General features: G+C 46.6%; 1 protein-coding gene across 8 annotated transcripts in view; it reads right to left on the reverse strand.

The window, feature by feature from the left end:
- GRIP2 (glutamate receptor interacting protein 2) overlaps window positions 1-15,623 on the reverse strand; it is a 198,418-nt gene that overhangs the window by 29,383 nt on the left and 153,412 nt on the right. For 7 of the 8 annotated variants that reach the window (XR_001558055.2, XM_015875369.2, XM_015875372.2 and 4 more), the window contains exons 3-12: window positions 14,995-15,130; window positions 14,055-14,200; window positions 11,357-11,443; window positions 10,989-11,064; window positions 10,405-10,550; window positions 6,275-6,422; window positions 5,560-5,729; window positions 2,126-2,251; window positions 1,502-1,654; window positions 1,153-1,339 (exon numbers count right to left, since the gene is read on the reverse strand). Coding sequence is in view for 7 of the 8 variants with exons in the window: in XM_015875369.2 (XP_015730855.1) it covers window positions 1,153-1,339; window positions 1,502-1,654; window positions 2,126-2,251; window positions 5,560-5,729; window positions 6,275-6,422; window positions 10,405-10,550; window positions 10,989-11,064; window positions 11,357-11,443; window positions 14,055-14,200; window positions 14,995-15,130 (1,375 nt within the window). In the remaining variant the exon portion in view is untranslated. The remainder of the gene's footprint in view (window positions 1-1,152; window positions 1,340-1,501; window positions 1,655-2,125; window positions 2,252-5,559; window positions 5,730-6,274; window positions 6,423-10,404; window positions 10,551-10,988; window positions 11,065-11,356; window positions 11,444-14,054; window positions 14,201-14,994; window positions 15,131-15,623) is intronic. The other variant, XM_032447258.1, reaches the window with a different exon arrangement.

Raw genomic sequence — 15,623 nt, forward strand, 5'->3', positions numbered from 1 at the left:
GACCTGTGTGGATTAGATGCATACACTCAAATGTGTTTGTACATCTGTGTCTGTTTGACATCTGTGTGAGCACACTGGTGGGTGAGTCACAGCCCCAGAAGATGAAAGCTGTGCTGACAGCATTACGCAGCTGCTGAACTTTCCTTTTGCAAACTCTACATACTCAAAAGCCAGAAATACAATGATCAAACAGCTGTCTGAATAGAGCTAGGAAGCATGTAACGCAGCAGGAAGCACTGATTTTGGATACCGAGATGGACACTGCTGTCTATGACAGAGGGAGCATGGACAGACAGCTGCTTGCTTACAAGCAACCAAGAAGGGACAACACACTTCTTCCTATTTGACCCTCCCTGCTGATGATGAGGGACAGACCAATGTCTCATTCTGCTCCCAAAGGCTTCATCCCAGTGCTCCCTGCCTGGACTCGCATGCTCATGCTGCTCTCTACCACCCTGACACAACCAGGGACCAGATGGCACAAGAAGGGGCCTGGTCCATCCAGCAAAAGAAGCATCATTTGAGGGCATCTACACACCAGCAAAGACTCTGGAAGAAGTTTAACCAGGGCTCCCACACTGAGGTCCAGCCCCTGCAGGACTCATTGCTCTCAGTATCCTCAGGGTCACACACACCAGTAACGCTGCTCCTTTATTCTGCTATTTTCCAGCATTTTCTGCTATTTTTCCAGATCCTACAACCAGCGCTTTCCTTGGTGGTTCAAAACTTTCAGGTGAATTTATATAGCTGGATTCTGCTACAACAAAACCAAGCAGATAACACTTTCCAGGGCTCACTTATATACCTTTTTCCTCTTTCTGCAACCAGACAAAAGCTTCATCTTTCAATGAGAAAGAAAAAGAAACAAAAGAAAAGGGATGGGAATGGCGCTCACACACAGACACACACTCCCTTCCTCCTCTGAGAACAGCCACGGCCTGATGCCAAGACGTTCACCTGGGATGCGAGGGAGGCCGTGGTCAGCCGACGAGTGCAGAAATGGCAGTGACAGTAAACCATGCCCAGTGAAGAATGGGAGATATTACAAAGATGACAGTAAATATCTAAATGAGCCTCTGAGGAGAGAAAACAAACCAAACCATGAAATGGTCAGCAGCAGCACCATCAGCATCCAAGGGCAAGGTCTCTAACCTCTCTGCCGGGCTGTCGGGCTCAATAAAACGGACGAGAGGTGGGGAGGACAGAGTTTCAGTGGCAAAGATGCCTCCCTGGAGCTGCAATCCGAAGCCGTTCAAAGGGTCTCCCCTAAGCACCACCTCTGTTGTCTCCGTGTGAACTATCTGCCCGCCGGGACCCACCGTGCTGGAGGCCAACGACACTGAGAAGAGGAAAGAGAAGTTAGGGCAGCCACAGTCACAGGCAGCACCAAGGGGTGACCAAGGCCCTGACTGCTGGGATCAGCAGGCCTATGTCAGCCAACAGCCAGCAAGATGAGCACAGCATCTTGTCCAGCCCATCCCCAGCCCATTGCCACCCTTACGTGAGCTCTTGTGCTCCTTCTTCTTCTGCCTCCTCCTCAGCATGGTGGTGCGGGGGCTCATGGGATGGGAGCTGCGAGGTAGCGTGTTCGAGTTCTGGCAGGGGAAGCCCTGCGCGTTCATGGTGGGAGATGAGAAGTTGGCAGCCACCAGAGCTGGGGAGATACAGAGCACGTTAAGGATGCAGTGTGCTCACTGAACTCCTAATGGTTTTGGACTACCTCCTTCTCATCTTCAGGGCTGGGAAACCACAGCTTCAACTATCTGCTGAGCAACTAGGCTCCCTTGCTTGCTTCCCAATTCTAATGCTGCCCTCTCTGGCACACAGCAACTCAAGTTTTTCCCTTGCCCATATGAAAGTGTGGGACTAAAGGATATGAGCAAAGGGTCTGCCCAGCATCCTGCTCTAACTGATGTTAGCAGCTCTGTGCCATGGGCTTTAGGTACCAATTCTGCACCACATACTGACTATGCACCTCAGCTGTGCACCTATTAGAAGAGAACCAACAGACACTGCAGGAAATAAGTGACACCCCAGGCTATTGAGTTGGGTGTGGATCAGATGGAGAGGCATAACATAAATGAACACATGAAGGGATGGGGACAACACCATGTGTGGGGGTTACATTTGCAGTAATCCTGTCCAGACGTCTGGTTCCAAGTGGGCGTCTTGCAGTGCCCAGGGTGGTGGGTGTGACAGTAGTTGACACAGGGGTCCCAGCAGTGGTGGTGGTCACTCTTCTGCACCTTGACTGATGTCACCCAGGGGAGCAGAAATCACCACAGGCATGGAGAAGTGAGAGAAAGAAAAGGTAAGAAGCTGAGAGACTGCAGAGAGGAGACTCACACTGCTTTTGAACAAGTCAGAGAGCAAGCACAGAGTGTCAAGCACCAGCAGCAAAAATGCATCCCCATGTAACCTCATGACACTTGATGCAAAGTGGCAGAAATTCACCCAGTCCCCTCAAAAATCTCAGTGTCCTGAGCCAACAGCCTGACTAAGCTGTGCTGGCAGCACACAGATGTCATTACCATTTGCAGGCTGCTGTGCGACGTGCAGAAGCTGCCTCCAGCCACGAGTTTCCAACAGAGACCATCAGAATTATCTGACAGCACTGGGGAAACCTCCTTGTGCTGCTTCCCACCTTGTTGCCCTCCCAGGATGAAGCTCAGTGCCAAGCAGTGATTCCAGCACGTCCCTTGGCTTCAGCATTTGGGTGCTTAGCAGCTGCTCTTGGCCAGGAATCCATGGCAGGGTGTGCATATGGAGAAGGGAGCAGCAGTGGGCCAACCCCAGCTCACCAGAACAAACGGGATTTTATACACTGCTGCTTAAAGGCAATTACACAAGGCCACCAACACAGGAAGAGCTGCCAATGCTATGGCAAACAATAAATTAAGATGTGGTACCAACATGGCAGGCCCTATTCAAGGCCACACAACTGCTTTAGTTTCAACCCTAGATCAACACCAGCACTTGTTAGCAGAGATCTTCTGCAGCGTGACACCCACTACCCAGAAATCCCTTGTCCCACGAGATGTAGCTTTGTTTCATCAGGTTGTGATGCCACAGATCCTCTCCGCAGTGGCCAAAACACACTATCAGGCACAGGTCCTGCCTCTCACTGAGGCCCCCTTTGCTCATGGGTAGCAAGGGGTCAATTCAGTTGTCCTTGCCCAGCAGCACTGGGATTTCTCTCCTGAATCCCTGCATGGTGCTGTCTAGACAGCTCTTAACCTTCCCATCACTGGTGCTTATCAGCAACCACCCATCCCAAATGAGACTTCCTCGGTGCTCTCCCTGTAGGTGGGAACTCCCCCAGCACTGGCACTACAGAGTTTTCTGAGAGTGCAAACCACCAGAGAGAAGGACTCAGCTCAACCCAGAGAGCTCTTCCAAAAATCATCACTTAGTGCCTTTATCAATGAAGATCCATCTTGTATACATGCACCACATGCATCAAATCACTTAGGTCAGATTTTCTGACCAAAACAGCAATTATTTTAAAGTCTTTGTTACAGTGACTTCAGCATTTACCCTATCAAGCTCTTAAAGCATCCACTTTCAGCTCTGGCATTTCTATTTTGTGAATTCAAAAGCAATCTCAGAGTCAGAAGGCTTTTAAAAACAGTCATCAAATGAGTAAATGGAGCAGAATCCAGTCAAAAAAAAGAGAATTCTTAATAAAATTAAATACTTAGAATACGAGTGACAGAGCTTATGGGCATATATACAAAATGGTTTAATCCATTCATATCCATTTGTCTTTAAATTCTTAGCCCATAGCTGACACAACAACAAAAAAAAAATGCCTATGAAACTCAGATGTCATTGAAGGGGTAAGAAAATAGGTTTTGGACAATGAGGGGATAAAAACCTACATGAGCCTTCCTGTGCTTCCCTCACTTTTCACCACCCATCCCAGCACTGCTCCTGGGCACCATCCGCTCCCGCTGATCTTGTGAGCATAATCCTCCCACAATCTTTTCCAGATGCCCCCAGAGCAGCAGAGAAAGCTAACTCCATTTGACAAATCCTGTGCTTCAGCATTAGACCACAAAGACTGTATCTTTTTTTCCTTCCTTATGATCCCTCACATCCTTAAGAGTTGCACCAAAGTGGGGACGCTCTGATCTGACATGTGGAGGTATGGCTAAAAAGGCTCTGAAACACACAGAGCTGTCCTTCCACAGATCTTCCTTCTCCTGATGCTGCTGAATGCATACATCCTGAATGGAGATTAAGACCAGGGCACTAATGGAAGAAATAGAATAGTTCATTTTAACAGCCGTTGAAAAAGGATTATAGCTTTCCATTTTGTCTTGGGAACAAAGGTCAAGTCATCTGTCCCCTTTGTTAAACAGCTTTAATTCTGCACAAATGGGACTGGATGTGTAAAAGATTTATTTCTAGAGATGAAGATGTTATTAGATTCTATGTTTTGCTGCATCACATTAAAGAAGACAACACAGATAATTTCCTACTTTCACCAGACCTCCCTAGAAGAGAACCGAAAAGGAACTGGGCCTATAGCTGTTGGGCATCAATATTATTAAAATGCATGCACCTAAAGGAAAAGTGTTCGAAAATGGGTGCAGAGGGGGCTGAGACTGAAACAGCCGCAATACAAGATCACCAGTATGGACAATAAGGGTAGTGAGGCACTGGCACAGGCTGCCCAGAGAGTGCCCAATGCCTGTAGACAGCCAAGGTGAGGCTGGATGGGCTCTGAGCACCTGATGGAGCTGTGGGTGTCCCTGTTCACTGTGGGGGAGTTGGACCAGATGGCCTTTAAGGTTCCCATCCAACTCAAAGGATTCCATGATTCTATGACTAACAAAACTTCAGGCAAGAGTTGCAAAACGTCTAGTAGTAGTGAGGCTAATTTCACACGTCTGTATATAGGAGAGCCTGAGCCAGCCTCTTACATGGAAGGAGAAACTAAAGGTAGGCAACAAGGATGCTCACAGGATGAATTCCTAATGATGTTTGAAATTTACAGGTATTTAGGGTTTGATAAGCCAGAATTTGTTTCTAGTATTTTTCTGAGGGGGGGAAAAAAACCCAAAACCACAGCAATAGCTTTCATTGAGGCAGGCTGGTCCAGAAAATGAATGCTTGTGTTTCAGCTTTGTTTCCTGAGGAAGTCCAGTGGAATCCTGTCTAGCTGCTGACATGTCCTTTACAAAGCCTTACTAGGCAAGCAGATGAAAGCTGAGCTTGGAAACATTTGCCAACACCAACGCTGTTTCCCTCCCTCTCCATTAAAGTCTCTTATCTGAGGTACTAAGAAAGCGGCTTGCACAGCACTCAGCACTGCAAAACTCTGGGATTCCCAACACCAATTTCCCTATCCAAGCACAGATGCTACTTTTTTTTTTCCTATTCACATCCTTGAACATCATCTAATCACACGCATTTCATCAAAATATAATTTTTCCCCCTCCACAGATGTCTCTCTTTGAAGTCTATTACCAGCATTCAAAAGCAATGAGAGCCACAGCAGGGACCTCAGCTGAGTTTTAAGGGCAACCAACAGTGTTTGCATGGAGGACATACCTGTTTCTGGGGGCTTCAAAGGCAGCCTGCTTTGGTGAACAGGTAATATCTCCAGCTTGACGTTCTCTGAGGTGGCAGCTAAAAGCTGAGTAGCCTCTAATAAGGAGCAGTGCTCTGTGCTTGTGCCATCGATGGAAAGAATATGGTCACCAACATGCAGTGCTCCACATCTGCAAAGGAAATGGCAAGAGTAGTTATATGCACAGTCAAATTCTTGTCCTTGTGGTTGGGAGCAGAAATGGACAAATTCTACCTGTTTTGCTTCATCTGAATGTATTTCCACATCTCATTTTTACACTTTGAACATCAGCTTCAAGCATTGACAAAAATACCAACTCCAATGGTCCAAGTCTACACTAGTGATGCTGGAGGCTTGGGAAAGATCTTTTAAGTTTTCAGTAGTGCACAGTCATAGCCAAGCTGGGCATTCAACCAACAGGACAGTAAGCCCTACCTACCTGCTCTAAACAGGATGTTCCACAGCTCCAGGACAGTCAGATCTGAGGTTTTAAATCACTGCTCAGCTTATATATGCCCTGAACTGCATTCATTCATAGTGAAGAGTGTCCACCCATGATAGGTCAGCATGCTTAGAGCTACAAACATGTGGACATAGCCAGTTCAAGGAGAGGTGGGGAATGATAACATGACTGAAAAGGGGCTGAAATGCAGTGAAGGAAAAAGCAGAAGTGGAGCAGTCTGTTCAGCTCTGTACCTGTCCACCACGCTGGCTGGCTTGATCTTATCAATGACAATGACCTGCTTGTTCCGATGCGTGCTTGTCGTCAGTGTGATTCCTAGTGTTGATCCTGGAGTCTTTGCTATTTCAACTAGCAGAGGTCCTGAAGCATTCGTTACAGTATCTGCAAAACAAGAGAGAAGACTCTTCTCACAAAGCCATTGACAGTAGCAAAATACTAAAACACAGAAGGGAACGGAGGGATGGCCAATTCTGCTGACCTGATTATTTTTGATGGTTTGGACATTCTACACCCTCGCAACCCTGCATCACATGGCAAGTTAACAAAGAAGGAAATTCAAGAAGCAAAACCGCTTCTGCACAGAATATGTATGAGAGCAAAGAGAGATTACAAAATTCACTCATGGAAACCACCCTCTTGCCTCTCATTTTTAAGTTAAGTAACAAAAAGGAAGAGAATGCTCAAAGTCTGTGCTGTGGTCACATCAACAATATTAAAAGAGAACCACAAAAAGGCAAGTTCACAAGGACATCACTATTTGAGGGCTCTCTCCAAACAAACTGAAAAGGGCCCAAAGGAAACAGGATCCCACTTCCTGAGACATTCAGAAGCCTCACATGCTGAAGACCAGCACAAGTCAGCACCTCCTGGTGCACCAGCACTGGCACTGCAGTACCACTGCATGTTTCTGCCTGTGGAAGCAGTCGCAGAGCTTCCTACCACACGCTTTGCTTGACTTCCATGAGAGCACTTCATGGAAACCCAATCATCCACTTCAAAGGAAAGACTGCCAAAGCCCTCCAAGAGCCTGATGCCTCCTCAGCGCTTCATTATTCATGGTGAGGCTTTTCTCTTCCAAAGCCCTGCTCCACTAAAAACGCTGATGCTACTTGGCTCCAAAATGTGATGCATGGCTCATTCTTGCACTCTGATAAATGGAAGCATTGATGCAGATCATGGAAATCAAGCTGCTGCAAGATCATTCCAGGGATTTTTTGAAGATTCTGAGTCTCTGGAGACAGATTTTTTGGTTGTGTAGGGATCAGCCAGGGGATCAGTAGACTCTGGTCTACTCATGGTGTCATTTTTCAGAGAGAGGAAGAAGAAGGAATGAGCAATAACGAAGACTAGGCAAGACTTCAAATGAAACACTATTTACTCAGCTGAAAAGGGCTACTGGACAGACCTGCGGGCCCTGGCACAAAGCACAGCTCCATCTCAACAAAAAAGTACCCAGAACAGTTGGGTATAGGCTGTGGAAAGTGCACTGAAGCTTTCATTAGCAAAGGAAGAACCAAGAGACCAAGGACCTCCAACAGCATCAGCTACACATTGGTTTTGCAGCCCATCGTGTGTTCAGTACACATCCTCTGAAAGTGATACATTCACAACCATACATTCCTTCAGCCAAAGGGAGAAAGATAGGGAAAATGGTCATGGAAACAACATGCTAAGGTGCTAGGCCTCAGTTAACGTTTGCAAGGAAAATAGGTCCCTTCCTTCAGCCCATGGCCATTCTCAACCCTGAACAGCATGGACCATCCTGATGTCCCTTTAATCCTCATCTCTGGTGCCACAGACAAGACAACAAGTTCAAATACATTTTACAGAGGCATCTGATTGAGAAATACCAGCTGAGTCACTAAGGTTTGACTCAAATCAAAGGTCAAGAGCCTGCAATTTAGCAATATTTGTGAGGCTTGATTAACACAGGGCCATTACACACAAGCTAATTTAAAACAAAATGCTAAGAGGGCAGTGCACGCAGTAACCTTCCTGCAGGGAGTCAGTGCACACTGCTGCTTCAGCACCTGCCCCATCAGGCATGTCTGCAACATCCTCAAGCTTCCATGGCAAAGGAACAGCTCTCCTGTGTTCCAAAAGAAAGGCAGAAAGGCATCTGCTTATTTCCATGTTTACCTGCCATCAGCCAAGGGCCATGTGTCCCCCAGCCCAGCCCCTTCACCAAGAGCTGGTTTTCTAAGTGTAGTGCTCCCTTCTGGCTGTTTGCATTCCCACACTGATACCAGTAGCTGTTTTTCCCTTCCCTCATCATTGTCCCTCAATCGGTAAAGAGAATGTCTGTAATAATTGTGATCTGGGGACAAAGCACTCATCTCTGGTTGCAGTTATTAGCTGTTGCCTGGCAAAATCAGCTGCAAATATTGTTAAGCTACAAGTTCTGCATCATTTTGCTTTACGGGGTGGGGAAAAGCAATCTGTGAAGAAACTAGCTAAAAAGGGGCTGGTTTTACACCTTCTTAGGACATATCTGGTCGTGGCCCACTGTATAGCAGCACAAGAAGAATCACTGCACAGGACCTTGTGCTCATTCAACCCTGCCAGCTTTAGGTGGGAGAGTTACTCAAGAAGAAATACTGAGACACTTTAACAGCTATTTTTGCTTCAAGTCAGGAACTAAAACAATCAGCTTTCTGCAGCATAGGCACCAAGGGACCATACAAACAACAAAACTCCAAAAAGCCCATTACCCATGCACCACTAAATGCTTGCTTCTATTCAAACTGGAAAGCTCTGTGCAAACTTGGCTCTGCCTGCTGCTCCCCAGAGAGGACAGCCCTCACTGACCTCTGTTGAGCTACCACAATCAAAATCATTTCCAAAGGTAGAAAATAGAGTTTAGGTATTTTTGCCCAGAGAGGGTGTGAGTGCCCCATCCCTGGATGTGCTCAAGGTCCAGCTGGATGGGGCCCTGTGCAAGCTGAGCTGGTGGGTGGCAACCATAGCATCGGGTTGGAACTGAAAGATCTTTAGGGTCTCCTCCAACATAAATCACTCTATGATCTTCTGTTTTCCACAATTTCAGGCTTTCTTCTGTTTTCTTGAATTTCTAAGGAGCAAGCTGCTCATGTAACACATCAGAAGCCAGGCAGCACACAGGTAGCTGCAGAGACATTGGGCTTTCCTTCCAGCTTTCCCAGCAGAGCACGTGTCAGTGTGATACACAGCTGCCCAGCTCCTGGCAGCCTCTCCACACAGGAACACAGCTCTAAAATCAGTACATCTATCCTCACAGTGTTTATTGAGAAAGGAAGGGCAGTTTAGGGGAAGGAGGCTGAGAAAGAAACAGAAAGCCTTCAGGGATTGCAGGATTTCCCTTACTCTACAGCATCTCTCTTGCATGTTGCATGGAACAAGTCCTGGCATTCTCAGCTCTGTTTGCTCAGCAGTGGGGAGGTATTAAACTCCTTTCGATTTGCCTCCTCGCTGGTAAATCAGAAAACAACCTGATCCAACTCCTGTTCCTCACTGGACCTCAGGCTCATACGTGCTGTGCTGGTCTGTGAGATCTGCAGAAGAGATTCCAAACTACTCCAGCTTGCAGCTCCAGCGGAGGCAGGAAACCCCTCTGGAGACATAGCTGCAACATCAAATCTGAGCACACAGCTCACTGAGCTTCCAGAGCCGGCACAGCTTTGGACTCTGTGGTAACCTAAAACTCATTAACTACGCTCCCTGCAGTAACAGCTGTGTGTCACAAAGCCAGCTCAAAATGACTTTATAGTAACTAATAATAAACTCTTTCCCAGGGAGTGAATCTGAAAATCAAATGGAAAAAAAGATATAATGCCCTCAAACTTGGTATCTACTGTGCAGATAGATCATTTTTAGAAATAGCCATCCTCTGCCCTCCAGTAAGTTCTGTCTTTTCTGGGGTCAGTCAGTTGGACACTCCTCGTTTATTTCAGAAGCAGATCTGAACTGAAAGCTCTAAGAAAGGAAACAGCTCTAGAATTAAACAGGGTCAAAATTCAGAAGCCAAGCCACAGCCACAGCAAGCCAATGCCTGCTTGCAGCTCACTGCCCCACACAAAGCTAGTATCAGTATTTGTAGTGCTGGTAGAGCGCCAACATTCCAACCCACTTCAATTCCGACTTCTCCTACACTAGAAACTCCTCTTTTTTTTCCCCCTTTCTAAAATCAGTCGACATTCCCACTGGGACATGTCATCAGATAAGGGCATTTCAAATACCTTCAACTAAGTCAGCTTTGAACTCGACCCCCTACTCCCACTCAGGCAGCAACTTTTCTACTGAAATCAAGTGACCCCACCACTCCCTTTAGCCCCACATACTTTGCAAGCAGGCAGAGCAAATACCACCCCAGTCATCCTGGCCTTACCCATGATGGTCACATCATACTCGATCTGGAAGAGTGCCTCCTGGCTGCACTGCCGCAGGATGTTGAGGGCGTCAGCGTGGGTCACACTGTGCAGAGGGATCCCATCAACGCTCAGCAGCCTGTCCCCGATTTTCAAGGACCCTTCTCTACAGGAAAACACAGGCAAAAGTTACTACTTTTTTGTGTGTGTGTATATGTGTCAATTAATTTGATCCTTAGGAGCTGAGCACTCCCTGGGACAATAGCTTGGGTTATTTATAGTGCCAGGCCCACCACATTAAATTAGCAGCATGAGAACACATAGGCTGCTTCTCTCTTTCTGACATAGCATCAGCTCTTCATCTGCACAGGGTTAATTAAGTGGCTGCCTGCAGAAGAGGAGCCTCTGGTGTTCCCATACATAGGTCACACTGAGCACCAGATCCATTCTCCCCTGCACACCAAGGGTCCCATTCCACCTCTGCAGGAACAGCATAAACAGCCTTGGGGAGACCCCAGCAATGAGGACAAGAAGGATATCTGTCCAAAAGGGCAGTGAAAGCTGCTGGCCTGTCCTGTGGCAGCAAATGCTGGAGGTGCTGTACCTGTCTGCTGGGCCACCCGGCCTCACGTAGGTGAGCACAAGCGGTCTGGATTTGTGCCAGTCTTCATGGGCTCCTCCTGTAAGCAAACCAGGAAAGCTGTAAGTCACTGGAGGTTTGAGACTCTGAATGAAAGTGCTGAGAAAGTAGAGACATTCATCATATAACAGCTGACACAGCTCGAAAGCAAAGAGTGCCCTAGATTAGGCAGCCAGCAGGCCTTAAACGGCTTCACAGACTGCTCTCTGGGGCACACTTTTGCTTCTTGTCTGTGGTATGACATTCACCTTCTTTTTTTCCTCTACTTGCTTCCAAAAACACTTCTGCCAGTATTGGTACCCCATTCATTTCCCAGCAATGAAGCCACTAACCTCTGAGCACAAAGCCAAAGCTGTTGCCTTCCTTGTAGAGGGACACCTCAATGGTCTTGGGAATAATGCCAGCACTGCTTTCTGGCACTAAAGGAAGAGAGAACAACTTGGTTACCCCCAGACAAACCTTTTCCATTGCACTCTGCAAAATAATAACAAAACTCAGCCAAACATCACTAAAATGAAAGCCTATCCCCTATCTCTGTATTGTATCTTCCCTGTTTAAAGGCACAAAACCCAATCTAGACACACAAATCTTTCCTAGAGCCAACTACTGTGGTCAGGGATGATGTGACCAGCTCGGCATTGTGTGTTTCCTCTCAAATTTGTCTTGGCTAATACTCTGACATTCAAGTAAAACCCTCCCGTTTATCAATGAGCTTTAATGTGTTCAGCATTACTCAAAGCCCAGAACCTTCTGCCATGGATGGAAACTTACTTTAAAAAAAAACCAGAAGCAGGAGTTGAGCCACTGGTTGACCTTAAAGAAAATGAAAATCCCAAATCCTCAGTGCAAAAGGTTGAGGGGTTTTATTCCCTTCCCTCCTACATTTTGACTTTAAAAAAAGATTAAGTGAATCCTTTAAACTGATCCCAGGAGCAATTCGGTAATTTTATATTAAATACACAGTACTATTTAATGTACAAAAGTAAAGAGAAAAAGAAAGAAAACTGTTTCTGCCTCTTGCCATCTGCTGCTGTTTAATGATTTATTGAAGTACTGCTGTGAATATGAGACAATTTTCCAATCTTCTCCATTCAGAATGGTGAGTGGCATTTTAGTCTCGTCCACTACAAAAAGATCAATTTGCAGTTTTCAAACCAGCTGCAACAAATGGCCGCAGGGATGACCAGAGAAGCAGGAGGCAGCCAGGCACATCCATGCCAGCCCTTCCCCTGGCTCAGGAGGGGTTTTAGAAGCCAGTCTCCCCTCTGTGCTCAGTGATTTAGTTGGTCCTCACTGCCAAACACCCCAAGGGCTTGGGACCTGCCCCAGTTAGGGTTAAACTCACCCTAAAGACACACAGCTGAGACGTGGTGCCCATGTGTAGGCAGGGAGCCCTGGGGACCAGGCTAAAGCAAGGCCAAATATATTTCCAGACCAGAACCCTGCACAGGTGCTCTGCTCCTGCACTGAGTGCTGACAGGGATGCAGCCTCGATATACTTCAAAAGGGAAAAGCTTGGGGCACAGGAAGGCTCCCATACTAAGAGAAGGGCATAAAGCATCAACAAATGAGTTAGGAAATGGTCCAATTTCTGTCCTAAGCATCCAAGCATGAAGTTCTGCAGCAGTCTTTCATAAGAGCAGAGAAGCCTCAGCTAGAATTGATGCAGGGCTTGGTTTATTCATGAAAGAGATTATATGACACAGTGGCCTGAAAACTAGACTTAGACTTGGTCTCTTCCAAAGCAGGAAATTATAAAGTGGGGAGAAAAAAATGGAAACCCACACATAAGCTATTGAATTGCACTACATTTCTGCTTTTTGCCTGGGGAGAAAGAAGCGAGTGCACACAGCGACAGCAAACCCTCACCACAGATAAAAGCACAAGAGCAACCAACAGTGAACTGGAGCAAGGCAACAGTGGACCATTCCCCGTATCTTGCTGCATCTCTTTGTTTGGATTAGTCATAAACAGCATCAATAATCCCATCTGAGAAAAGTCGCTATTTCAGTGTGTTCTTCCTGCTCAATCAGAACGGAGACATTTTGCCTCGCTGCTATTGATTGAGCTATGCGGTATTGGCACTGCTCCTCAGCTGGAAGGACAGCTTATCAGATTCCTAATAGCCAGGCTCACAGCTAAGCAGAAAGGTTAAGAGTTGTCATCTCCAGTGAGCGTGAGATCATGGAAAACTTGAACCATGGGGTTTGGGTGTTGGATTTGTTGGTTGTCATTTATGTATTCTGTATTTTTTAGGTAAATGGAGAAACTGCAGCAGAGCTGTAAAATGTCAGATATCAGGGGTAGAACGCTTAGATTTCATTAGTTTTGTTTTTCCCTTGCTGTTTTTTTTCTACTTCTTCTGCCCAGTCATTCTGTTTGACCCTCTGAATAACAGTAATAACCAGGGAGATCACTTTCACAAAGGGAAGGCTGTAATGAGAAGGTGAACTGAGGTATCTGTTTGTTATAATCAGAACAAACAAATCAGTGCAAAAGCACACAGTGTCCCACAAGCCCTGTTTATGTCACCCAGGCTTGCCAGCCGCTGCCCAGGGTCCCTTAGCTAGAAGGCAGATTGCTTCAGCTTCCATCTGAAAACACCAAACATTTCAAAGCATCTTGAGCAATAACAGCACTTTCTGTCGTTCAGAAAAGAGTACCTGGCAATATATCCTTAGAACCAAATAAAACCTCCCGTAACCACACTTCAGAAGGGGGAAAAAAAAGACAAAAAGGATGAAGCAGCATCAGGAGGCAGATTGGCCTGTGCTACCAAGTCACTCTGAGACAGATCTAATCAGCCATCTCCCGCCAGTGTGCATGATCAGGCACCCGCTGTGCTGGAAAAAAAACAACTCTGCTCCAACCCCACACAGCACAACTGCATCCAGCAAGCTCATGAAGGCAGAACAGCACCACGTCCCCAGGTCCTGCTTTGGCTACAGTGACCCAAGCACAAGCAAACCCATCTGCACCCAAGGTCGAAGTGTGGCTAATGAAAGAGAGCAGGGCTGTCATGGTACCCACCGGCTGGAGGAAGTTCATACTCGACTTCCAGCACTACCCTCTCGCCAACATTCTTCAGCAGACTTATGATCTCATCATGGCGAAACTTGGTCAGGTTGATGCCATTCACAGATTTGATGTAATCCCCAACGTTCAGCTGGTCACTTCTGTGAATGAGGAGGGAGAAAGCAGGGGTAGCACAAAGCCTCCACCATAACCAGGTGGGTAGTGCCTGGCAACCTTTGATAACCATGAGATTTTGTGAACAAGGCACCAGGCTGGGCTGCTCTTAGCTGTTTGACTGCACATGCCTGTGCTCAGAGAGGAATGCTAAAATTGAAGCCATCTATCTTTCCTAGTGGCAAACGTTCAGATCGGTACATACAGTAACAATTGCCACATGCACTTTCACAACCTTCTCTTTTTGTTGCTCAATTCCCATTCACGTAGAGCAATCACTCAAAGAGAAGCGTACCAGGAGCTGTCTGAAATAAAATTCAACAGAAGAAAAGAAAACATCTTGCTTTTCGCCTGTTTTCTACAAAGCTGTTCAATTACTCCCTCCCTTTCTCTGCTTCTTGGAGCCTTTCTTCTCTCATTCTTTTCCTGAGCCAGTAACGTTACCTACACACTCAGTATTCAGAACAGATACAATATTAAACCACTTAGCTTGATCAAGATGTATTGTACCATGCAGCTCTCCTGACAAGGCTGCCTAATTTCACAGAATCCCAAATATCCCTACACAAAAATTCAGAGCATAATTGCACAGAACATGGGAAACAGCTCAAAATAGAAGGTATTTGACTTACTGAAGCAACAACTATGTATTGAGGCACTTGGGAGGAAAAAAAAAAAGCAGCTTTGTGCCAATGATTTTAATTATAACTGTATTTGCAGAACATGGAACTACTCTTCCCCAGCTCTCCTGTGTCCTCAGTGCCCTATTACCATCTCTTACCTTGCTGCCAGTCCTCCTGGCCTCAGGTTGGAGACCCTTGGCTTCCCATCTTTGTCCGTGCCACCTGAGATGGTCAACCCGAGGGTGCTTCCTTCCTTCTTGATCAGCTCCACAATAGTGACCCCTCTGAACTCCTCTGAAACATGAGGAATAAAGGCAGACCCCTCAGTGGAAGGCATATTCCTCCCAGTTCCAAGGACATTCTTATCCTACAGGTGGTGGGAGAGTGAGCTGCAACAGTGATGTTGTGATGCAGAGGTGTGTGCTGGTAGACCCACATGAAAAGCATGGCATGCAGGTCCAGAGGCAAGAGCAAGCAGGGCAAGGCAGGGCAGTGAGGGCTTGTGAGAGGATGAATTCATTGTGTTTCCAGAGTGGTGACATCTAAGCCCAGGGAGATTACCTCCAGAACTATGTTTTATATAGACCAGGGTGGGTGTTTGGAGGGCTGCATGGCAGGCTCACATTCAGCAGGTGGAAGGATGTTATGGACCTGCAGTAGCTGCCTGCATGAACAGAACAGGGGAAAATGTAAATGTGGTGATTTTAAGAACATCCTGAGACGTCAATGCAGTAATGAGGTATGGAACATAGTGTGGAGAGGTGGGATCTTGTCAGCAGGAGGGAAA

The sequence above is a fragment of the Coturnix japonica genome, chromosome 12 (genome assembly GCF_001577835.2).
Source record: "Coturnix japonica isolate 7356 chromosome 12, Coturnix japonica 2.1, whole genome shotgun sequence".
Taxonomy (NCBI): Eukaryota; Metazoa; Chordata; class Aves; order Galliformes; family Phasianidae; genus Coturnix; species Coturnix japonica.